The sequence below is a fragment of the Apiospora kogelbergensis genome (assembly GCF_038363985.1).
Source record: "Apiospora kogelbergensis strain CBS 113332 chromosome Unknown utg000006l_segment0_segment0, whole genome shotgun sequence".
NCBI lineage: Eukaryota > Fungi > Ascomycota > Sordariomycetes > Amphisphaeriales > Apiosporaceae > Apiospora > Apiospora kogelbergensis.
The window spans coordinates 2,475,780-2,498,402 of NW_027117423.1; the positions used below are offsets into that span (position 1 = coordinate 2,475,780).

A 22,623-nucleotide genomic window follows, 5' to 3' on the forward strand; every position below is an offset into this window, starting at 1 on the left:
GTCGGAAACGAGGCCGTTGTAGAACAAGCGCGGGGCGAATCAGAGACCGAAATTGAATTGAGAGAAAGCGGCACCAACACTTGGGGGGGCGCCTAACTAAAAATATGTATGTACTTGCTTAATCTAATCAACGAAGATGGGAGAAAAGGTGGACGGACAACAGACAGCAGAAAGCGGGAGAAGAACGTCGGTTTGTCTGCGCAATGGGTTTACAGACCATCCGTCAATCAATCAATCAATCAATCTTGCGGTCAGTCTCGGTGGTGTGCCTCTCTGCCTTTCTGTGTCTCTGCCTGTCTGCCTGTCTGCCTGCCTGCCTATGCCGAAGTTTGTGAGGCTCTCGCCATTTGCAGTTAGCTTTGCTGCAGCGGCGGTTTGCAGGCCTAGGAGGGGTCCTGACCTTTCGTCACATAGAACTTCTCAGAAGGCCCAAGAAGAAGACGCGGCGTGACAGGGCTGAGCGGGACATGCAGATCTCCATAAACCGACAACGAGCAACTAAAACATATTCAGCAGAGCTTTGGATCCAAGGCAGAGCTGACAAGCCTAGGCCTGCTTCCCTACAGCATTTTGCCCATTCCCATTTTTAGAATATGATGACTTGTACTTTGGTGTTGATCTAGCGTCCGGATGGCAGGGACAGTCCATATCTCGGTTTGCTGGTTGATATGACCGCTATGGCAATGGCGGGGTAGAGGGGTTGGTTTCGAGGTCTCCATCATTCGCCCATCGACCAGAGACGTACGTACGTGCCTGGACCTTAAGGTTATCTCTGCTGGTTCGCCGGCTGGGCCAATGATCGGATATGTATGGGCCACCCCCCTTGGCACTTAACCCAGTCCAGCCAGTCCAGCCAGTCCAGCCAGGCCAGCCAGTCGCCAGATAGGCAACTGGGCTGTGTACCGACCTTCTTGTACCCAACCAAACGTCACACGTCAGATGTCGCAGTCCCGAATACGCATCCCGCATCCAGCATCCCGCATCCCGCGTCTTGCGCCTATCCAGCCCACCCCTACATCGATAACCGTATCGTGAGCGACTGCCAGCGATCTCGGTTGAGAGCGACAAGAGAGACAGAGAGCTTCCGTCTCTGCCTGGCTCTCCTTATCGTCTCCGGGCAACCACCCTTCCTAAACCTCGTATTCTCGAATTGCGCTGCGCAATTGCCGCAGCTGACTCTCCATCATGGAGAGTCTCAAAGCTTTGTTCGTGAAGCCGGACCCCAATGCCCAAGTACGTCTCTGCTTCCTCTTCCTCTTTCACGGGCGATTGCTATACATGCGAAACAGTAGTCGTGCTCCCAATCTGATACGCCTTCTAATGCCAACCTGAATAGATGCGCAAGTGCAACGCCCTCATTCGCTCCAACATCCGCAAACTCGACCGCGATATCAATTCCGTGAAGGCTGCCGAGATCAAAACCAAGAACTACATAGTGGCCGCCGACCGACGCGGCCAGCGGAATCCGAACCAGCAGAAGCAGGCCGCCAAGGAAGCTCGCGACTTCGCTCGGGAGTTGATCCGGGTGCGCAAGACATCGGCGCGCCTGACCACATCCAAGGCTCAGCTCAACAGCGTGCAGATGCAGGTCAACGAGGCCTTCGCCGTCCGCAAGATTGAGGGCTCTATCAAAGCCAGCGTGGGCATCATGAAGGACGTCAACCGCCTGATCCGCCTGCCCGAGCTGGCCGGCACCATGCAGGAGCTCAGCGTCGAGCTGATCAAGGCCGGCGTCATCGAGGATATGGTCAGCGACACGCTGCCTGAGGACGGCCTGTTCGAGGACGAGGAGGATGAGGCCGAGACCGAGGTTGACAAGGTGCTTGGTGAGATCCTCAAGGGCAAGATGGAGAAGACGGGCACCCTGCCCAGCGCCCCGATCGCGCAGGAGCCGGTGGCGGTCGAGGAGGAGGAGGAGGACCAGGAGGCCATGATGCAGATGAGGAACAGACTCGAGGCTCTACGGAGTTAGCCGTCCCATCGTCCGCAATGGATACTTTGTGCTTGGGTTGGCGTTGGGCGTTGTCTTCAGGTCTACCATCCTCGTATATTGGCCTATGTACACGGAGTTTGGCGGCCCGGTGTTGGCCAAGTATGGCATTCCTATCGAATCGATATTCTCATACGCGCACAGATATGAGGCAGCAGCATACGCATGGCCACGTTGGCAAACATGCTCGTGCCAACCATCCAGGAGAGCCTTGGAGCTTGGAGGCCAAGGTCCACTGGCTTGAACTGTTACTCTGTCTGCAACTGGGATTCAAAAGTCAAGACCACGGGAAGTGGCAATATACCTTCCATTGACACAACCTTTCTCTACACGACTTGCGTAGAGAAAATGGTGGCCAATTGGTACGAAGAACATGATATGTGTTCTCGTTAAGATACTCTTCCGACATATAACGCTATATTCGAAATCGTTTTGTTCTATCTAGTACGCAGACATACTGCTAGGTTAACCAGTGACAGCGCTTCTAAACGTCCGGGAAAGTGGACAAACTCATCTACCAGCCATTGACAGCCTCAGCTTCGTGTTGTTACTGTCACCTAAGTCTCCACCAAATCTTCTTGCAAGTCCCCGGTGTGGTAATATCGTGTTGAGAACATTAACAATCTATGTACCTCTGTCAATAAAACATCTTGAAATTCACCAGCCTCGAACACAAAATCTACTATGAATTAGTTTTCAACATCCTCCCCAAACAATACAGTGCGCTTCTACCTCCCCTTTCCGGCATCTGCCCATGTGCCCCTAATTGGCCAGCTAAAGTACAGGTGTTCTTCCTACAATGCGATAACGGCTCCAGCAACGCCAACGGCAGCGGCAACCACGTAGTTGACCGCCCCCGTTTCGCGAGGCCAGAACGCTCCCGCGGCCGCGTTGGCCGAGCCGCCGGCAGTGCCCGTCGCGAGCTCCTTGCGGTCGCACCCCGAGGCCGAGAAGGTCGAGTAGGCGGCGAGGACGGAGCTCAGGCTGCTGGTGATGTCAGCGGCCTTGGTGGAGCCGGGGCACTTGGTGGCGAGCGATACGAGCTCGCTGCGGCGGCCGAGGAAAAAATCGTAGTAGGCTAGGTTGTAGGCGGTCCAGGCCGACGTGGCCGTCGAGGCGACGGACGCGTCGCAGATGTCGGACAGCGTCGTCGCCGGCATCAGCGCCGTCTGCACGATGGACGCCAACATCGCGGGGAATGTCGGCATGGCGGCATTCAGCGACTGCTGCAGCGAGCTGCAGTCGGCCGTCGGGTCTGCCGTGCCGGTCAGGATTGTCGTCGTGGGCGTGGCGCTGTCCTGGCGAGCCGCGAGGCCGGGGACGGGCTCGTCACGCTTGCAGTCTTGGGCTGCGGCGTGGTTGAGGATGGCGGCGAGGAAGAGGGTGGTGGTCTGGCGGAAATGCATTTTGGCTTGTATGCAGGAGACGTGGATAATTCTTTTAGGGGGTTTGTGCTGAGCAGACTCAAAGAGCTGTCGACTGTTTTGTGGCTTGACGGAGATGCTATATGGTGAACGATTTCTTAACAAGTTGCTTGGAGCCGGATGTGTGATAATGAGACCATGATTTCGAACCTGACGGGCTTCATCTCCTTATACCTCCAGGCTCATTGGCCGTGCCTGGGACATTGACACAATGACGAGGCCGGGGCTTTGCCACAGCGAAGCTACGGACACGACAGGGAGAGGCCAAGCGTTAGGGAACTGTCATAACGTTTACAGTTCAAGCCACTATCGTGGGCCCAAGTATAGAGTGATCCTGTATAGACCCCTATTTACAATTTACATGCACACGTGTTTTAACGTGTATTCGCCATCAGCACCAAACAAGTCGCAAGACAACCAATGCTATTTAGAGTATTGTCTCATAGAATTTTCTCAACATCGCCACATACAGCATAGCAGAAAAGAACTCGCGTGCTTTTAGTCACGGCGCGATTAAGCTTCTTCCTTCACGTTGACAGGATTTGCCGAGCTGCGCGCAATGGCAAACAGGATGCGTCGTGGCAGCCACGCACCATCGAATATGTCAGGTCGCTAAATCTGAGCCCCATCTTGACCCGAAAAGCAGCTGATAAACCATAATCTTGCGTTTCCGCTGATCCTACATATCATGTGTCTTTAGAAAAGCCTGCACCTATGCAGGCCCGACGTGGATGCCACCGCCCTGGATACAGTGTTCGCCTTCGGTCGCCCGTCGAAGGCAAAGTTGAATGCTTGCTATTTCCGGCAGGGCTTGTCAGCGTTAGAAGCAAATTAGATCGTGTGTATTATCTACGGACCGTCCAGGTGATGGTGGAATACGTCTAATCCTATCCATATACATAGCAGGGCTCCTCACCACCCTACTCTTTTCTAACCTAGACCTTGCATGAAGATCCCTCTCTGCCAACATCTTGATAAAGTCATATATAATTGGTTCATGGAGACTCTTTGAAGGAGTGGCGACTTGAGTTGGTGCATCGTAGGGTAGCTGGCCCAAGAACCTGTGTCATATCGTGTCCTTTTTCCGGGTCTAGTTGTATCAACCTTGTTTGCCGTACGGGATTTGAACCGGTCTCATTGCGGCAACATCAGTGTCATTGCTTGTAGGTGATGTCGGACAAGACAAGGGTGTGTATCCATACCCCTGAAGTAGAACATGAGTCGTATTGTCTTCATCATCTCGGGGAGGCCGTTTTTCAGACTCGGCCGTTGGTTATTATATATATATATGTGTGTGTTTTACATTGTCCTGCTTAAATTACTCCAATACAGGTTTTCCTAGCTCTGATGTTGCAGCTTTCGTTTTTTTCGCCCCCAAGATGTTGTTGAGCACCTCAGTATAACTCTGACTGACGTCTTCAGCTGCATCTGAGATGTTCAAGCGTCGCAGATGTGTTTCTAAGTCGGCCAACATCCAAGCCTGCCTACCTCGCATGTCCAGATCTTGCATCGGAATCTTGGTCAGCTTGTTGGCCGCCGCCATCATGCCTGCGCGGTTGCTGCTATCCGTCGACGTCTTGAAGCCGAGATATAGGTACCATTGTTCCAGGTGGGCAAAGCGTTGCAGAGCCGCGGGCACCTCGCCAGATGCTCCGGTCTGAGCTCGTTTCTTCATGAAGTAGGCCATGGTCTGCCGCAGGCCGACGTAGATGGACGTCCAACTCAACCCTGGCCGCTTGTCGATATCCCTGAGGACCGCGTGGCACTTTGCGATGGCCGTCTCCCGATCAATCAAACCTTCATCCGCGAGCGAGGTCAGGAGCCTGGACCGGAGCTGCAGGTTCTCCATGGCGAAATGAGTGCAATCAGGCCGCTCGCTGGCCATGGAATCGAGATAGGACATGATGAAATGTTGGGCGTATTCCTGTACTTGGCAAGGGTTCATTCGCCGGATTTTCTCCATTACACGACTCAGCGGGTGGAAGTTGCCGTTTATAACTTTACATAGCTCGTGGGTGTATCCAACCAGGGACCTGGCCAGATCTGGGTGATCGACAAATAAGCGGCATATAACGAGATAGGTGTAGATGAACAGGCGTGGGTCCTCGTCTCTCAAAAATTGTTTGTATTGCTCGAGACATTGGCCGAACTTTTCGAACGCCTGGGCAGTCTGGCCTCGTTGCAACTCGGTGCGTACCTGTGCCAAGGAGTTATTCCAGAAGATGAGGCGATACGTGTAGTCGTAGTTCTTGACGGTACCACTGGTGTCCCAGAGTCCTCCTTGAAAGGATGCTCTGACCCAATCCCGCAGAATCCACATGCACTCCTCGGGGATGCGAATGATGTCTGGGGTAGACAATATACTTGGTTCGGGCGGTGGAGTTAACCTGGACACGGCACTGGTCATCTTGGCCACGCGCCCTGTGCCCGGCGACGTCTTCAAGCCTGGCCGTTTTGTCCGGCGTAAATACTGCTTGACCTTGCGGGGATCGATTTTCCGGCCTTCAATCAACACTTCCTGTGGCGCAGATTCGGGCGCCAGCTCGTGGGTCTGGTCCTGCTGAAGCAATTGCGAGACTTGTTCATATCGCAGGTTCTTTTGCAGGCCCCACCGTTTGAACCTGTTCTTATACATCTTTTTCTTCCCTTTCAGATCAGTTTGAGTGCTGGACAAGACCGAACCCCACCAGAATACGTACGTGGCGAGGAAGCCATGCTTGTTGAGCATGCTGTTCATGACCTTCTCCAGCGTCATGTCTTCGACCTCGTACAAGTGCGTGATGGTTCCCCGATAGACATCCCAGTCATCGCTGGACGCCCACCTGGGCGAGGCGGCGGCACTGGCTGTAGACTGCTCTGGCGCGAACATGGTGGATCAACGTGTCAACCGCCGCGTCTTTAGTTTCTTGCTGGGTGGAGGACGCCCGTATGGGGTATATATTGTATGATTGGCCGCATTCGACCTGGAGGCAGCTTGCTGCTCAGGTCTAAGCTGCGGCTGAATGGACGATGACGTTACAATGGTTGCCAAGCCATGACAGTCGACCCTGTAAGCTGAAAGAGCTGAGATCCGGTACAGCTCCACAAGCTTATTTATACCAGTTGCTGACTGTGAACAGCCGGATAGGTTACAAGCCTCGTGGGTGTGGTAAGGGAAGGACCAATCGTCTTGGGGACATCAAGGGTCGCTGCATTCATCCGGACATCCTCCTATGATCTGTCAAGGAGTGAAAGAAGAAGAACGCAGTGGAATAAGACAAGATGCGCTCTGAAGAAGCTCGCCTCTCCGTCGGGAAGTGTATTCGAGCGAGAGACGGGCAACGTGGCTTGGACCCTTCTGTGAGCCCCGCGCCGAACCCCTGCAGAACTTTGGACTACTAACTATGTGATTGGTATCGCGGCGACGCCATCTCTTCCCATCCCGCGCCTCAATCCACAGCGAAATCGCTGCAGCCGGCCGGGATCTCTCGCCCTGGTATCTAGTATCTCTACGCACCGCAGGCAAACCCATACGATCGTTACACAACCTTAGCTTGGTCTCCGGAAGGAGCTCCTCGGGGCAGTATTCTGGGTCAGCTACCAGTTGCCAGTGTCTATCTTGCTGGGCGAATCACTAGCGCAAAGTAGCCTGCAGATGCAGAAGAATGCCTTGGGCGCCCGGCCAATGGAGATTCGCGATATAAATACTTGGGCGTCTTTGCATCTGGAGTGTGCCTGTTCTGACCAATGGATTTGGTCAGTGGCGTTTCGCTGAACTTGATTCCTGTGCAGATGTGCTTCGCCCGGTCAGGCAGAGCTCGAGGCTGCAAAACGGACAAGCCAATGCATCAGACGTGGCAACTGGCCAGCTCAGGGCAAGTTGTCTCAAGCCTCCTGTGATGGATATATGTATTACCCCTTATATGTCAACTCGAAGATTGACTGGGTACAGGAGCCACAATATAGGCAAGTGCGGACAGTCCCTAGGATCGGAAGGGTGAGACATGCGGGATCATCTTGCACAACCCAACCCTCGCAGTAAAATCTGGCGTGAAAAAAGAAAATACCACCAGAAGTAGAAGCTATGTGTAATTAGTTCACCAATGACGACGAGGCAAACAACATTACAGTCTAAAGCGAGTCACGAGTGCCGAAGATTCCAAGGTGATGTCACATTGTTGTTAGCGAAGTCCCTAAGATGCTGTTAGTGAGCCCCTTAAGCTCGCTAACTTGCGGCGCCGCGGCACCGAGTGTGTTCGGGTCACTGAAGAGCTGGTGGCTGGCCTTCTCGTCAGGCCAGGAGCTGCGAGGCACGAAAGCAAAGGCCGCACTGCTGCGGGCGAATGCCGATACTCCCCACCCGTGTTTCTTTTTTTGGGCTTCTCTCTTCCTCTTTTTCTCGTGTTGCATCTGACGGAATCTAATAGTCTCCCCCTTGGGCCCCGTAGAAGCCCAGGGCACGCCGGTAGTTCGTTACCAATTCTTCTCCACCAACGCTCCCTATGGACCACTCGGCATTTCCCGGCACAGGTTTTTTGGTCGCAAACTACACCTGTCGGATCTCTTGGTAATTTGCCAGCCTTATGCCAATTTACTCCTGCATCGAACACCTTGTCCAACCAGGGCAAATGCTGAATCTAAGCACCACCCCTGCCCCATCGAATCGGGAATCTTGCTTGCCTATCTCACGGGTGTGTAAGGCTATCTATTAGCCATGTACATGGGTATGTTCGTACTGGCGCTGGCCCGGCTGACAGGACTCGATCGTGATGCCCTCCCGTTGGACCACAGACCACACCAAGGACTCTTTATCGACCTTGTCCGAAGCAATGCATCTTCCGGCTCGCCCTTGACACTCAATGAGAGAGCGGCCGAAGGCATTGATTCTTGGTCCGTGAAGGCCGAATCAGCTCTAAATCCGTCTCAGCGGCAGATGGGTACAGTTCTGTCGGGCCTGCATATGTTCATGTCGTCCTGCATCCGTCCCGCCCGAACCCACGTTCTGCCCATATCTATACGAGGCCACTAGTAGAAAAGTCGACACACGGTTTATGTGCCGGGCCTAGCTGAATGGATCCAGTCATTATACATGGCTGGTTTGGTATGACAACCCTGCAGGCTTGATTGTGCGAGTACGAGCTGAGTGGCAGTTCGCTGTGGCCGGGCTCCGTTGAGCCAAACCCGGTAAACTGTGCGCTCGAGTCTGTTATACAAGTAGGAAGAGGGGCGTGGTGCGTGGAGCAGCTAGCACTGAAGATATATAGCAAGACCGTCCTCCAAACCAGGTCGACCTTTACTTGCCACACCCTCTTCATCATCAATCACGTTCGTTGCCCATCATGAGGTCCTCTTCCAACACCCTCGTTCAGTTCCTGAGCCTCGCCGCTCTTGGCGCCGCCGCTCCTCTCGGAAGCAGCAACTGCTCCAGTGACTGGGCCACGCAGAAGTGGGATGCCATCATCGTTGGTGCCGGCCCTGCCGGCCTCATCGTCGCCGACAGACTCAGCGAGGCTGGTAAGAAGACACTGCTTCTCGAAGTTGGAGGTGTTTCCTACGGTGTCACTGGCGGCAAGGAGAAGCCTTCCTGGCTGGAAGGCACCGACCTCAGCAGAGTCGATGTTCCCGGCTTGTGTAAGTTTGATTGTTCATTCACCGTTTCGTTATGTCCATTGTACTGACTAGTGTTACAGACAGCACCATTTTCAGTGATCCCTCTGACGAGTTGGTTTGCAAGTCCGATGTCGTTGGTGGCTACGGTGGCTGCACCATTGGCGGTAGCAGTGCCATCAACGCCGGCTTGTACTTCCAGCCTCCGGACTCCGATTGGGACGACTTCCACCCCGATGGCTGGAAGAGTGCCGATGTCAAGAGTGCCACTCAGCGTCTGCTTTCCCGACAAGCCCCAGTCACCCATTGCTCTGTCGACGGCAAGTATTATCTTGAGAGCAACTACGATGCCGTCAAGGAGTGGATCGTAGACGGCGCCGGCTACAAGGAGGTCTCTATCAACGAAGATTTCAACAACAAGAACAATGTCTTCGGGCGTACCGAGTACGACTACATCAACGGTCAGCGTGGCGGCCCCACCAGAACCTACCTGCAATCCGCTCTCAAGCGAAGCAACTTCCATCTCCAGACCGGCGTCCGTGTTCAGTACATCAACCAGATTGCTGGAGTTGCCAACGGCGTCACGGCAATGGTAAACGGCAAGGCCGTAAAGATCTCGGTTGCTAAGGGAGGCCGTGTTGTCCTCTCAGCCGGTGCTATTGCGTCGCCTGGTCTTCTGATGCACTCTGGTATCGGCCCAGTGGATGCTCTCAAGGCCTTGGCCTCTGATAAGTACACCCCGTACAACGCCGCCAACTGGATCCCTCAGCCTGCTGTTGGTGAAGGCTTGTTCGACAACCCCAACACCTTCATCCAGATGTCCAGCCCCGATGTTGACGCGAGACACTACAACTACGACTCCATCTCCGAGGCGGACAAGGAGCTCTATCTGAAGTCTCGCAGCGGCCCTTACGCTTTCGCATCGCAGAGCTCGGTCTTCTGGAGCTTCATTGACCACGAGGACGGCACCCAGGGTGGTGTTCAGGGTACCATCGCCTCTACCGGACACGGTGAATTCAACGATAACCACACCATCACCCTGAACGTGTACGGCACCTCGGGTATGGCCACCACTGGCCGCGTCGTCCTCTCCGGCGACGGCAAGTTCGTGCCCGGCGCCAGCGCGGGCATGTACTACGCGGACTCCCGCGATGCTCTCGACATCGCAACCTGGATCCACACCCTCTTCCAAGCCCTGCCCGCCTCGACCCCCGAGCAGCCCGCCAAGCACGGCCTGACGCCCCTCAACATGAACCAGAACTGGTCCGTCGCCGAGATCCAGAAGTACATCACCACGCCCTCGGACTACGCCGTTGGCGCCGTCAACCATTGGTCCAGCTCGTGCCGCATTGGCTCTTGCGTCGACGCCGACACCAAGGTCATCGGCACCCAGAACATTCACGTCATTGACGCGTCTATCCTCGCGCCCCTGACCGTTAACCCCCAGTTCGCTACCATGGTCGCCGGCGAGAAGGGCGCTGAGAGAGTCTTGGCTCTGATGAAGTAATTAGCTGCGGCGAACGAAATAATTAATGCCCCTATAATGTCGCCGTAAGCAGCTCGGCCATCGCTATGTGTTTGGATCAGAATGTTCCATTGTATATAGATATACTTGATACCCCTTCACTGTTTGGAATTTAATGACAATGATTTTAATCACACACACTCCCATGACCACAGATCCACGTGAATAGTGACCATCATTCTAGTGAGTTCAGTACGAACAGGCTCTCCAGGCAGTAGTGCTTGACAAGTTGATCGGATAGAACGGCCAATATTATACTAGAGTATGAGCAACAATCATAATGCCTACATACTAATGTATTGTGCCCCTTTTTTTACTGATCATTCTTCCTTATACGGTCAAAGGACTACCATACGCGATTCAATGTTACTGAATTCAGCAGCTGGTATATTTGCGGCATTGTCTTTGACAGAGAATGCTGCTTCACAGCTCACCTCGAGACAAGACATGGCATGGACTTCAAAGTTGAGACAACGCACACTACTCAATGATGAGGATGAACATTTCGTCCCCGCAGTGTTGCCGTTCCTGACACAACCCCACCTTCTCGGCTTTCCCCTCATCTTCCTTATCTAACATGGTGGACGAGAACACCATATTGTCTCGCCATGCAGGCGTAAGTAGAGAGGCCGATCACTGTCGAAGATCAGGGCGTCTTCTGAGTCTCAAACTAAGAACAGCGACTAAAAGTCGGCTGGGCTCCAGAACAGAATGCACCCTTTCTGCATGTCATTCGGGGCACCGCACTTAGATCGACTCTTCTAGATTTTGACCGCTGGTGATGCAAGCAACATAAAACCCGGCACAAGACCAGATGTGTCGTGTAGATTAAGAACGAACTGTTAATCAATTCGATCGGCCGTATTCTGGCTACTGGGTTTGGCTGCAAATCGCCTCTTGGACGGGGCGCGTATGGGGTTGTGCGTTGTGTGCGTTGTGCTTCCGGGGGGTCGCTGCCGGCAACCGGCTTGCACATGAGCTTTTGTGCAGAAGGGGCAATGCCTGTGTTCTCCAGTGCTTGCTTGCACTAAAGACTAGCAGAATCCAAATCCTCTTATGTCTCGCGCTGCGGCCTATCACAAAGCGCCATATGGTTGGGTGTCCTGGGGAGTTCATGATAAACATTGGTTCACCGACAGAAGCAAACGTACGGTTCGGCGGGATTGTTTACTTCGATAAAGCATGTCACAAATCAGATGCAAGAACATGACGTCTGGCGGCGCGGATTGGGCCAAGTCCAGCACTCTTTGGGCTGTTTCACCGTTCTGTTGCTGGGCAACCTGGAGGCGGGAAGGCGCCAGCTCGGATTGGGCAAGCCGGCCCAATGTTTTCCTTGGACCTGCATGCACTCGATTTGCATTTGCTGGATGTGCGCCCAACCAGTGCATCCCCCGGTGCAGGCAAAATCCCTGGTGGCCGTCCGATGGGCTAGAGTGCTCTCTCCATTTATTGATCTCGTCCTCTCTGTGTCGCCGTGTGTTTCTTATAGACCCCTCGGGATATTATCTGGAGCTTGGACGGCAACCTTGTTCCCTACCTTGACCTTGACCTTGATTCTTTTGCTCTTCCTCCAAGCAACCATCATCAAGACGCCTGGTTCCGGCTGCTTTGCGCGTAACTTTTGATTTCGATACCTATTTGATTGATCTTTTGTGTTTTGTTCAAGTTGCTTGCTTGCTTGCCACCTTCGTGGGCATCCAGAATTCCTTGGTCCATTGGCATGATACCAAGTCCCACACCCGGTACACGATACTCTACCAAGACACCACATTCCTCACCTCCACCAGGCCAATCGCATTGTATCAACCGCCGCCAACATGCCTCCGGTCGAGCGTGATGCTCCCGCTGACCGGGTTGACCGGCCGCAGCACCTGAGACATCAATCCTCTGCTTCGTCTGATCAGATGCGAGCTCTCATCCCAATGTATGTTTACTTGCTGCTCCCACCCATGACCCATCCATGCCTCTGTTCCGTCGGCTCACACTTCGCAGGTGGGATAGCTCAGACCCTGAACGGGCACCGCCCCCGCTGCCTCTGAACCCACAGTCGCCCACGGTCGGCGTCGGCACATCTAGGATAGGCACGTCTGCGGCGATACAGTCGGCGCATGCCGCCCTGAATGAAAAGGCCCGCGAGAATGCCCTCGTGCCCCACATGCCAAAGCGGGTGACCATTGGCGACATGTCACCGGAGAAGTCACTGGTCGAGAAGGCCCTCGTCCCCAGAGGAAGCCCGCACAAGCGGATGCAGTCTCTCCAGGCGCCCACCGTCCGAGATCTTAGTTTGATGATAGAGGGCTCAAGCAGGCGTGATTCGGTTAGCTCCCTTACTCAGAGGACACAGTCGCCCGAGAAGAACAGCAGGCCCGGAACCCCCGTCCGCGGGCGAGAAAGCGAAAGAGCCGGCTCTGTTGACCGCGAGAGAGACGGCACGCCCACGCCCATGCCCATCACTCTGACACCAGTCATGCGGCAACAAATGAGGAGGCAGCCACATAGCATTCTGAGCGAAAACACACCACCCCAGTCGGCGACAATGCTTGCTCTGCAAAATATGCCTTCCGTCTCCTTAAAAGACATGCAACCGGCAGAAACGCCTAGGGAAGCACCCAGGGAACTACCCAGGGAACCGCCCAGAGAACTGCCCAGAGAACCAACCAGGGAAAGATATTTCCCAACACCGGAGCCCTTGGCCCCAATCACAAACCACTCGACACCTATGGCTAAGGCGGCACCCTCGATGGACAATCTGTCTCACCAGATCGTCGCCTTAACGGGCATTGCCACGTCTTTGCAGAAGGAGATGGCCACGCTAAGCAGGCGAAGCAGGGACAATGCAACGGACCTGATGAGCCTGAAGGAGGCCACACATGCGCGAGACGAAGACATCCGAAAGAGTCTCCGCGAAATTGTCTCTACCAAGAAGCAAGAACACCAACGAGCTACGCGAGAGCACTACGGCGGCGGTGATGGGCTGTTCCCAGACCATGGGCCGCATGGCAGCCCCCCGCCTTCCAAGAACGGAAGGCCCTTCTCTCTACCTCGAATACCGTCTCCGAATAGCTTTGCTGCTTCCATGGATGGCTCTACACTTAGTATGAACTCGGCTGCATCGAGCGCTCCATCCCTCGTCGGAGATTCGCCGGCCACACTCGCCTTATTAGAGAAGATCATCCGAGAGATGGGCACCAAGGACGGACAGGATGGTATCGTGGGCCGACTGACCGAGCTTATGGAAGGGCTAGCAGGCATGGCCTCTTCCGCCAAGGTCGAAGAACTAATTCACCAGCTCAGGTCCACCACCCAGGAGCTCTCACTCGTGCCAGCCGCCGGTCAAGGTGGCGGTGGCGGGGGTAATATGGGACGGCCACGCAACTTTAGCTTCGATGAAGATGATGACCGGAGTCTGGATTGGGGTCAGCGAGGCAATGCCCTGATTCATGACAGGGAACATCATGCACCTGCCTCTGCCCGTGGCCATGAAGTACTCAACGAGGAGGTTATCAAAGTGATACGCGGCGTCAAAGACAGTGTCGCAGCAGGTGGCGGCCTGACTGCTGAAACTAAAGCTCTCGTGCGAGAACTTCGCGGCGAAGTCCTTGGTATGGGACGGGACATTGGTCGGCGTCTAGACGAAGTAAGTTCAAAGACAGCCGGCAAGGAGGAACCCGCCACGAAGATGCAAATGGAGAGAATTGTCGACGAAGGCATTGAGCAAATGAAACTTCATGTGAACGAACTTCTCAAGGAGCATCGCCGGGTTTCATCTGCATCCATGAAATCTATTGTCGACTACCAGGAGATCTACAATGCCCTCACCGCCGCTCTCCATGACGCAGATGCCAACAAGCCACAGCCGGATCTGTGTCGGGATGATGTCATCCACGCGGTCAAAGATGCCTGGGAGAACTATAAGCCAGACATCTCCGTCGAGCAGATCGGCCTCGATCGTGATGAGATCCTTGTCTGCCTGAAGGAGGGCCTTCAAGAGTATGCCCCGCAGCACGAAACGCCCGAGGGTGCGACCAGGGAGGATGTCTTCGAGGCCGTTGTCGAAGGTCTGAAGCACTTTTCCCCACCAAAGGTTGAGACGCCAGCAGCTCTGTCACGCGAGGAGATACTCGACGCCGTTAGAGAGTGCCTCGAGGAATTCGAATTCCCTGTAGCCCCATCAGCAACTAACAACGAGCTGACGAGAGGGGATATGCTCGATGCTGTGAGGCAAGGCCTAGACTCTTTCGAATTCCCCAACAACGCAAATGCCATTGTCCCCCACGGTGGCGAAGTCGACAACAATGAGGTTGTCGAGCGACTCCAGGACATAATGCAGTGCATGCGCGACGAGTTCAAAGCCGCATCCGACGAAGCAAAACAGAACGCTACCGCCAATGGCAGAGATACGGAACATGTTCTGGATGCGACGAGGGATGGTATCGAGCAACTGCGTATCCACATGGAGGACTATATCAACCGCGTCAGCTCTGGCAATGGCCAGGCAGCCCAGATGGACAGTCTTCTCCATACCCTTGACGGATTCCGTGGTGAGGTATCAGAGCTTATTGCTAGATCCGAAGAGGGGTCCAAGTCAGTTTTGACCGAAGAGATCGGGTCGCTCAGGGACGCTGTCAATTCGGCGCTCGTTCCGCATGCACCCCCTACTGTCGACAATAGAGAAGTTCTGGAGGCGTTGCGAGAGGGTCTTGAGCGGGTTCGCCAGGAGTTGTTGCGCCCCAACGCCGGGACCGCCGAACTCCTTGACGCCATGCATGAGGGATTCGGTGATCTCCGTGCCAGCGTCGAGCGGATGAGCAACAAACCCACCGACTTGACAGCTAACGACGAGATCCTCGACGCCTTGAAGAGCGGGCTCGATGGCGTAAAGAAAGATATCATTCTCCTCCGTGAGGAGCAGCACCAGAATGATCGAGCTGTTACCACATTGGCCGATGCACCCAGCACTGCTATGGTTCCTGTCTCTACAGAAATCCTGAAGCAAGACGATATCAAGAACATCGAAGTTATGCTTACCCAGCTGCGAGTCAAGGTGGAAGAAATGGAACCTGCAGCGCCGACAGAGAGCCTCTCAAAGCAAGATTTGGCCGACATGGAGAGCATGATTCGAAATGTGCAGGAGTCCGTTGTTGGCATCTCCGAGCAGCATGCACCTGAGGGCGGATTGTCCAAAGACGACTTGGCAGAAATGGAGGAATTGATGCGCAGTGTTCAAGAGTCAGTCAAGGGTATGTACGTCGAAAGGAGGACGAACCCAGAGAACCCTGATGAGCCTACGATCTCCCCCATCAACCTGGACGATGCAGCATCGAAGGAAGATGTTATCGCGATCGAAACTATACTGCGCAACACCAAGGATCGAATCGAAGATCTCATAGACGGAGAGCAGGCTGTCAGAAAAGACCACGTTGACGCCATCGAAGCTCTCGTACTTGAGACCAAAGAGTCGGTTGGCTCCCTGACTGGTCAATTGGAACTCCTCTCTAAGAAGGAAGACATTGCGGCCGTCGAGTCTCTTGTCACCCAACTCACGACTGGCCTTGATGAGATGAAGGAGCGCGCTGAGAAGTCCCTCGAGGACCCCGAAAAAGTGACCAAGACTCATGTCAATGCCATCGAAGCCGTCTGCTTAGACGTCAAGTCTATAGTGGAGCAGATGATAAGCTCGAACATTGCTGCTTTGTCGACTAAGGAGGACTTGAAACCCATTGAGGATGTCGTCAACGAGGTCAAAACTGTCCTGGATACTCAAGTGGAGGCCAACGCCAAGGCCTTCGAAGAGCGCCAAGCCGAGACCGTTGGTGTCGGTGAGCGTGTGACCGAGGTGAAGAATCTCCTGGAGGAATTCCAGGGCCTGGTGAAGGGGAAACTCGAGGATGAGAGCATCGGTCTTGAAGCTTTGCAGAAGCTCCTGGAGAACCTCGGCGAGACGATCGGCTCAAGCACTGTTCCAGCCGACCTGAAGGAGATGCATGAGCTAATGAAGACGGAGTTTGAAGACTCCAAAAACGGTGTCGTCGGGGCTAAGCTGGATTCGGACGAGAAGCTCCAGGCCGCCAGCGATACCCTGAGCACTAAGATCGACGAGAAGGTAGGCGAGCTGATCGCCAAATACGAAGAGTTCGAGCTCGTTTTGGAGGACCGCGCAAAGGCCGGCGAGGCTAGAGATGTAGAGCTCGAGGCTGCGGTCGTTGGCTCCAAAGCCATCGCGGATGAGCTCAAGTTGCTTATCGACACCTTTGGATCGACAGTCACCGAATCCATGGAAAGGATGGAAGAGGCTTCGAAGACGGTGTTCGGCCGGGTGGATGACCTCTGCTCCAAGGCTGAAGAGAACCACTCGGATGACAAGAACGAGCATTCCATCACACGCGACCAGGTCCAGGCTGCTGTAACTACGATCGAAGGGCTACAAGGCCACGTTGTGGAATACCAGCCCAAGGTTCTCGAGTCCATCAAGGACGTGCTTCTAATCGTCGGCCAGCATTACGAACATTCTAAGACGACTTCGACGGACATGCAAAAGCAAATCGAGGATGTCAAGGAGAAGGAAAACGAACTTCTATTGCTGCCGCCGCCCGAGAAGTACGACGACTCGGAGATGCACTCCAAGCTTGACAAGCTGATCGATCACTCTCACTCTGCCGACAAAGCCTACTCTCAGCTTGATACACTGGACAAGGTGCATGCTCAAGTCGTGCAGACTGCATCTGACATCTCCAGCTTCTTGGAGGCTCAGACCAAGCGGATAGAAGCTGACCATGAAGACCACGAGAAGCACCTCCAGGAAGCGGAGAAGAAGGTACAAGAGACAAACATCAGCCTCGCAGTAGCTCAAGCCGAAAAGGAACACGTTGAAGCCAATGTTAGTTCCTTGAGGTCAGAGGAGGACCAACTTCGCGAAAGCATCCTCGCACTTCGCACAGAACAGGAGTCCCTTCAACGCCAGAAGACACGTCTGACGGCCGATGTGTCATCTCTCGAGACAGCCATGCATATTCGCCGGGAGGAACTTCAAGCTATGGAATCGAGGGCCGAAGGTCTCGAACGCCGAATCCTCGAGGGCGTTCTTGATCACTCGCGTGCACTTCTTCTGACCAAGGCGGGGACCAAAGGACGCGATGCCATGTCTCGCAAGCGTGTTCCGGGTGCTAGATCCAGCCTGTCGCCTGTCGATGCTGCGTCACTCAACGCCCAGCCCCCGTCAGCTCATCGGAAGGCCATGAACATCGCTGTCAACGGTAACCGAGGTCTCATCCCACCCAACCCAGCCGGGGCAGCCCGACGCATCCTCAGCCTCAGCCAGATTAACAACAACTTGACATCTGGCGGCATAAAACGCAGCCAGAGCGTGCGCACCAACAAAGGACCCCTGCGTAAGAGTAGCTGGGCCGGTGGCTTGGGCAAGAAGTATGGTGATCTGGAAGGCGACAAGGAAAACGAGATTATCGATTCGGTCAGGGAGATAGACGAGCCATCTGACAACGAGCCCGAGCCCGAAGCTGAGCCTGAGCCGGAGTCCACGGTCAACGATGCCGCGGGCGAAGCAACGATTGAACCGAGTGATGACCGCGATGCCAGCGGCGCCGAGGATAACGCAAGTGACTCAGGTACTCTCCGGAGATCCAGCTTGGGTACTACCGTCATCACAGGTACCGAGACCGAGGGAAGCTATACTGACGATGACTACGATTCGCGCAGCGAGTGGACGGAAAGTGCCGTGGGCACGGAGAGCGGGCTTGGGACGGAGAGCATTGCCGATACGGAGTCGATGGCGGACTCGTCGGTAGCAGGAAGCGATAGCAATGGGATGGTTGTGTACGCTGCTTAAGGGATCAGGAATGGGCGGTATTGACGATGAGATGATGAGGGACGATGAAGGACTGTCGCACATGTCCAAAGGGAAGGGGGGAAGGGCAGCTGGCAGATTGTCGTACCTCGGATATGGAGGAAGACAGGCAGAAAGGGTTTGCTGGGGCTTTTCATTGTAGATACACACTTTACGCGTTTGTCGTTTTTATTGTTCAGGTTCTAGGGGCAACGGTATTATGAATCATGATCGAGTAGTTAATTCTTACTGGAGGTTCACACAGGAGAATATTAATATTTGGCTATCATTGTATCATATCTCGTTGGCCGCTATGTGATTCGTTCTACCAGTAAAGTAATCTTGAGCATTCAGGGGTACAGTTAACACACCATCAACTGTCTAAGCAAACTTGCCGTTTCCACAGCACATGACTCGTGATATATCGGGTATACACGTGTATCGTACAACTTCAGTCGAAGACCAAGAGGTTGGCTGCGACTCTGCTCCAACTCCCCGTACACTGGCTTTTACAGTGGGTATCCTGGTATTATAAGAGAGACCAGGCCTATTTGATCCTGTGCTTCATGCCGATGGCCTCGGTCCCCATGAGCTCCCACAGGCACTCGGGCAGCTTGACGTGCATCTCGCTCTCGTCCCAGCCGTTCTCCAGAATGGCGGCCAGGACGCGGGGCACGGCAAGGGCGGTACCGTTGACGGTCCAGGGGAAGGTCATCTTGCCGTCCGACTTGACACGGGTGGCGAGGCGGCGCGTCTGGTAATCGGTGCAGATGCTAGCGCTCGTGACCTCGCCCCAGCCTTCGTTCTTCTGACGGCGCGAGGGGAAGAAGGCCTCGATGTCGCACTTGCGCGCCGCCGAGGCGCCCAGGTCCGTCGAGGGCATCTCGAGGATGCGGCAGTGCAGCCCCAGCATCTCGAGGATCTCGGTCTGGATGTCGACGATCTCGTCGAAGAGCTCCGTCGTGGACGACAGGTTCGGCTCGGCCCACGCGAACATCTCGACCTTGTTGAACTCGTGCACGCGGTAGAGGCCCTTGGTGTCCACGCCCCGGGCGCCCGCCTCGGCGCGGTAGCAGCGCGAGATGCCTACGCGCTTCAGGGGCAGCTCGGACTCTTCGAGCAAGGTGTCGGCCTTCATGCCGGCGAGGGGGATCTCGGCCGTGCCCGCGAGCACGAGCTCGGGCCGGCCCCGATCGCGATCGGCTGCCGACTGCGCCAGGCTGTAGATCTGCGTCTCGCCGTGCTGGTCGCGGGGCTGGAAGCCGCAGGCGGCGGCGATGTGGCCGTAGACCATGCTGGGCGGCGTGACTTGGCGCCAGCCGTGCCGGGTGGCCACGGCAAGCGCGAACTGGATCAGGGCCTGCTCGAGGCGCGCGCCGTCGTCCAGCAGATAGTACCAGCCCCAGCCCGAGGCCGTGGCGGCGCCCGCGAAGTCCAGCAGGCCCAGCTCGGAGCCGATGTGGACGTGGGAGCGCCAGACCCGGTCCGATTCGGACGGCACCGGCTCCGGGTGGTCGTTGATGTAAGACAGAACCAGGGCCTCGTCGCCGCGGGGCGTCGAGTCGCTCGTCAGATTGGGGATGGCGAGGGCCTTCTCCTCGATCTCGCTCGTGAGGCGGTCCTCGGTCTGTTCGATGGTCGACAGCTTCTCCTTCAATTGCTTCGCTTCGGCTAGCAGCTCTTCTTTGGACATGCTCCGCAGGCGCGCGGCGGCGGGGCCTTCATCGTCCGTCACCGAGGCGGCATTGGCAATCTGTTTCCGCAACAGATTGCTGCGTTCGCGCAAACTGCGGGCGTCCCTCTGCTGCTCCTGCCATTGCTGATGGAGGATGTTGATCTGGGCTGGGTAGGCGCTCTGGCCCTTGTAGTTGCGCTCGATGCAGTTTTGTTCATGGAGGGTCGGGTTCTGGCGGATGTGTTTGATGTCGATAATCGGCCGGGGAGCTGTCGTCGGCCGGCTAGGAGCCGTCTCTGCTGTCGTCGTCGGGTTGGGATTGTTGCGCCGTGGGACCGATGCGTGGAAGAAGCGCGTTTGCGAAGGGCGAATGCGACATCGCATGCAGACGAAGGGGGGCCCGAGGCGGTCGCATTCTCGATCTGATTGAAGCCGGCGTGAATGGGAGGGGGAGGGGGGAGGGAGGGAGAGAGAGACAGAGAGACAGAGAGAGACAGAGAGACAGAGAGAGACAGAGAGACGGAGACTGTGGAGGGAAGTCCCGGAGCTGCGACTCGACTTCCGGGTGCTTTTTCTTTCTTTTGCACAGCTCAAGCTCTCCCCGCATTTTGCAGGGGGGCAGGCAGCTTAGGCGTGAAGCCGGGTCGGGACGTCACGTTGGTCACCCAATCACCAAACATCGTGCCATTCTCTGTCCATTTATGCTTTTGGTCGCCCTGCTCGCCCAAGGGCTAACCGAGGATATCGTTTGGCATGGCTACCACGCACGCATTGCATCAAGTCTACGAACATCTACGGCCTACACAGCACCCCAGACCCCCAGCGTCCAGTTGGACGCTTGATTGCCTGGGCCCCGAATGAGGCCACCAGCTCCCACACTCTGCCGCTGCTGCTTCTGCTGTGCCTGGACGTCGATTTCATTCGGCCGGCTGGCGCCATTGACGCCCTGCTGAAGCCATATGTCTCGTTCGATCACAGCAAGTGCAGGCACTTTGAGTTGCGTCGCCAAGCTCGCTCCGCACCATGGCCCCAGGCTGTCGATCGCTCGCAACACGCCTTGTGTGGGTGCTTTATAGCTCTTTTCCTGTCGTATGTGTTCTTCGACCTCGTCCACCTCTGGGGGGCGTGCGCCGGATCCAGAGGGACGGGCTCCTCTCCAGAAGTGCCGGATGGGTCAGTTTGTATGATAGGTATTGCCCCTTCGTCTGCCTGCTTGTTTGCATTGCGCTTGAGTTTGGGGTTGTTCCTATAGGCGTCGGCGCCCTTGCCTTGGATCGGATCCCAGCCCTTGGCCTGAGCTAGGAGGGAAACCTCATCAAAAATACGGCCGCGAAGACCAATCATGTTAGAGCACCCGCCACCGAATATGATGCGTGACATGCACATGGCCCGCACGTCCAGGGGCAGCTGAAGTAGAGCGCGGTATACTAGTAAGTGGAGAGGCAGCTCATCGTCGTCGAAGCACGCAGGCGCATACCGAGTCTCGAAGAACGTAGTTTCGCAAGGCTCGGCTAATCGTGAAAAGGGAACATGGATGGTCCTGCTAGGTCTGCACGAGGAAAGATGTATCGGGGTTGGCGTTGAATCTTCTGCAGGATCTACCGTGTCAGATTCGTCGGCCTCATGGAGAGTCGGCAGGCCTTCGGTGTTGGCCTGCGCCGGGGTTTTCTCCGACTTTTGCACCAGAGCATACGAGTAGCGATTTCCTCACACTCTTCGAAGCTGATGATGTCATTTGGGACTGGTTCTCCCTCGGGCTGTGATTCCGGGGTTCGGCCTTGGAGGGCATTCACCAAGAAGTTCCGGGTCTCCTCCAGCAGCTTCTTGCCGGCCCTGGTGGTGCGCCATGTTTTCACCTCGCGAAACTCGTAGACTGCCGTGACTATTGTTTCGTTCCAGCCCATGTCCACCACCAGTCCAGACCGCACCCCGGCCGCAAAGGTAGCCATGACGGGAGATGAAAGAAGCGATACGGTAGGGATCTGGAAGTTCCGGAAGAGCGTGTTGAGAGTGGACGACAAGAGAGGGAGAGGGGCGACGGGCGGTAACACCAGCGATACCCTGCGCGGCTTCGAATCCACCAGGAGATATCGGGTGAATGTATCTCGCAAGACACGTTCAAGTCTGTCGCCGACGAGGGCCAAGTCCTGCCCCCTTATGTCCAGCTGCCAAAGCTCATGGCCGCTTCCCCAGGCCTTGCCTGCCGTCCTCTTCCTCCAATCCTGCTCATAGCCAGGCCCCCAGGCTCGGTAGTCGCCGGCGCGTTTGTCATGCTCGGCGTCGAAGGCCACGAACCGTTTCGGCGTCGAGTCCCCGGCGAAGCCAATACGTAGTTTCCGGCAACCCAGTTCGATGATGATGATTTCCTCCTCGGCGCGGGCACTGGACGGCGACCCGAATACGGAGCTGGACAGTGGTCGTAGTGGGGTGTGAGGAGCGCCGCCCGATGTAGACTCTCTGCCGGACGACTGGCCGCCACTGGCGCGGATGTTAGACACAGACCGGTGGGCCAGAGTCGGTCTTGGGTCGTCATTGGAATCCATGATGGATGCAATGGATCATATCGTGACAATCGTGAGGGTA

General features: G+C 55.5%; 7 protein-coding genes across 7 annotated transcripts; 3 read left to right on the top strand and 4 right to left on the bottom strand.

Moving 5' to 3' along the window:
* Positions 1 to 1,185: 1,185 nt before the first annotated feature.
* On the top strand, positions 1,186 to 1,972 carry PG998_009639 (Charged multivesicular body protein 3; the record flags this gene model as incomplete). The annotated part of the gene is made up of 2 exons (XM_066876455.1): positions 1,186 to 1,233; positions 1,337 to 1,972. 2 exons carry the CDS (start codon positions 1,186 to 1,188, stop codon positions 1,970 to 1,972), a joined length of 684 nt encoding a protein of 227 aa, XP_066728611.1.
* Positions 1,973 to 2,784: 812 nt separating this feature from the next.
* On the bottom strand, positions 2,785 to 3,396 carry PG998_009640 (uncharacterized protein; the record flags this gene model as incomplete). Its single annotated transcript, XM_066876456.1, has 1 exon — positions 2,785 to 3,396. The coding sequence occupies one exon, from the start codon at positions 3,394 to 3,396 to the stop codon at positions 2,785 to 2,787; it is 612 nt and encodes a 203-aa protein (XP_066728612.1).
* A 1,336-nt stretch (positions 3,397 to 4,732) lies between these two features.
* PG998_009641 (uncharacterized protein) lies at positions 4,733 to 6,283 on the bottom strand (the record flags this gene model as incomplete). The annotated part of the gene is made up of 1 exon (XM_066876457.1): positions 4,733 to 6,283. One exon carries the CDS (start codon positions 6,281 to 6,283, stop codon positions 4,733 to 4,735), a length of 1,551 nt encoding a protein of 516 aa, XP_066728613.1.
* Positions 6,284 to 8,732: 2,449 nt separating this feature from the next.
* PG998_009642 (FAD/NAD(P)-binding domain-containing protein) lies at positions 8,733 to 10,507 on the top strand (the record flags this gene model as incomplete). Its single annotated transcript, XM_066876458.1, has 2 exons — positions 8,733 to 9,024; positions 9,084 to 10,507. The coding sequence occupies 2 exons, from the start codon at positions 8,733 to 8,735 to the stop codon at positions 10,505 to 10,507; spliced, it is 1,716 nt and encodes a 571-aa protein (XP_066728614.1).
* Positions 10,508 to 12,342: 1,835 nt separating this feature from the next.
* Positions 12,343 to 18,368, top strand: PG998_009643 (Chromosome segregation atpase; the record flags this gene model as incomplete). Its single annotated transcript, XM_066876459.1, has 2 exons — positions 12,343 to 12,449; positions 12,518 to 18,368. 2 exons carry the CDS (start codon positions 12,343 to 12,345, stop codon positions 18,366 to 18,368), a joined length of 5,958 nt encoding a protein of 1,985 aa, XP_066728615.1.
* Positions 18,369 to 18,912: 544 nt separating this feature from the next.
* Positions 18,913 to 20,424, bottom strand: PG998_009644 (seryl-tRNA synthetase; the record flags this gene model as incomplete). The annotated part of the gene is made up of 1 exon (XM_066876460.1): positions 18,913 to 20,424. One exon carries the CDS (start codon positions 20,422 to 20,424, stop codon positions 18,913 to 18,915), a length of 1,512 nt encoding a protein of 503 aa, XP_066728616.1.
* Positions 20,425 to 20,839: 415 nt separating this feature from the next.
* PG998_009645 (uncharacterized protein) lies at positions 20,840 to 22,583 on the bottom strand (the record flags this gene model as incomplete). The annotated part of the gene is made up of 3 exons (XM_066876461.1): positions 20,840 to 21,074; positions 21,155 to 21,680; positions 21,734 to 22,583. The coding sequence occupies 3 exons, from the start codon at positions 22,581 to 22,583 to the stop codon at positions 20,840 to 20,842; spliced, it is 1,611 nt and encodes a 536-aa protein (XP_066728617.1).
* Positions 22,584 to 22,623: the final 40 nt, after the last annotated feature.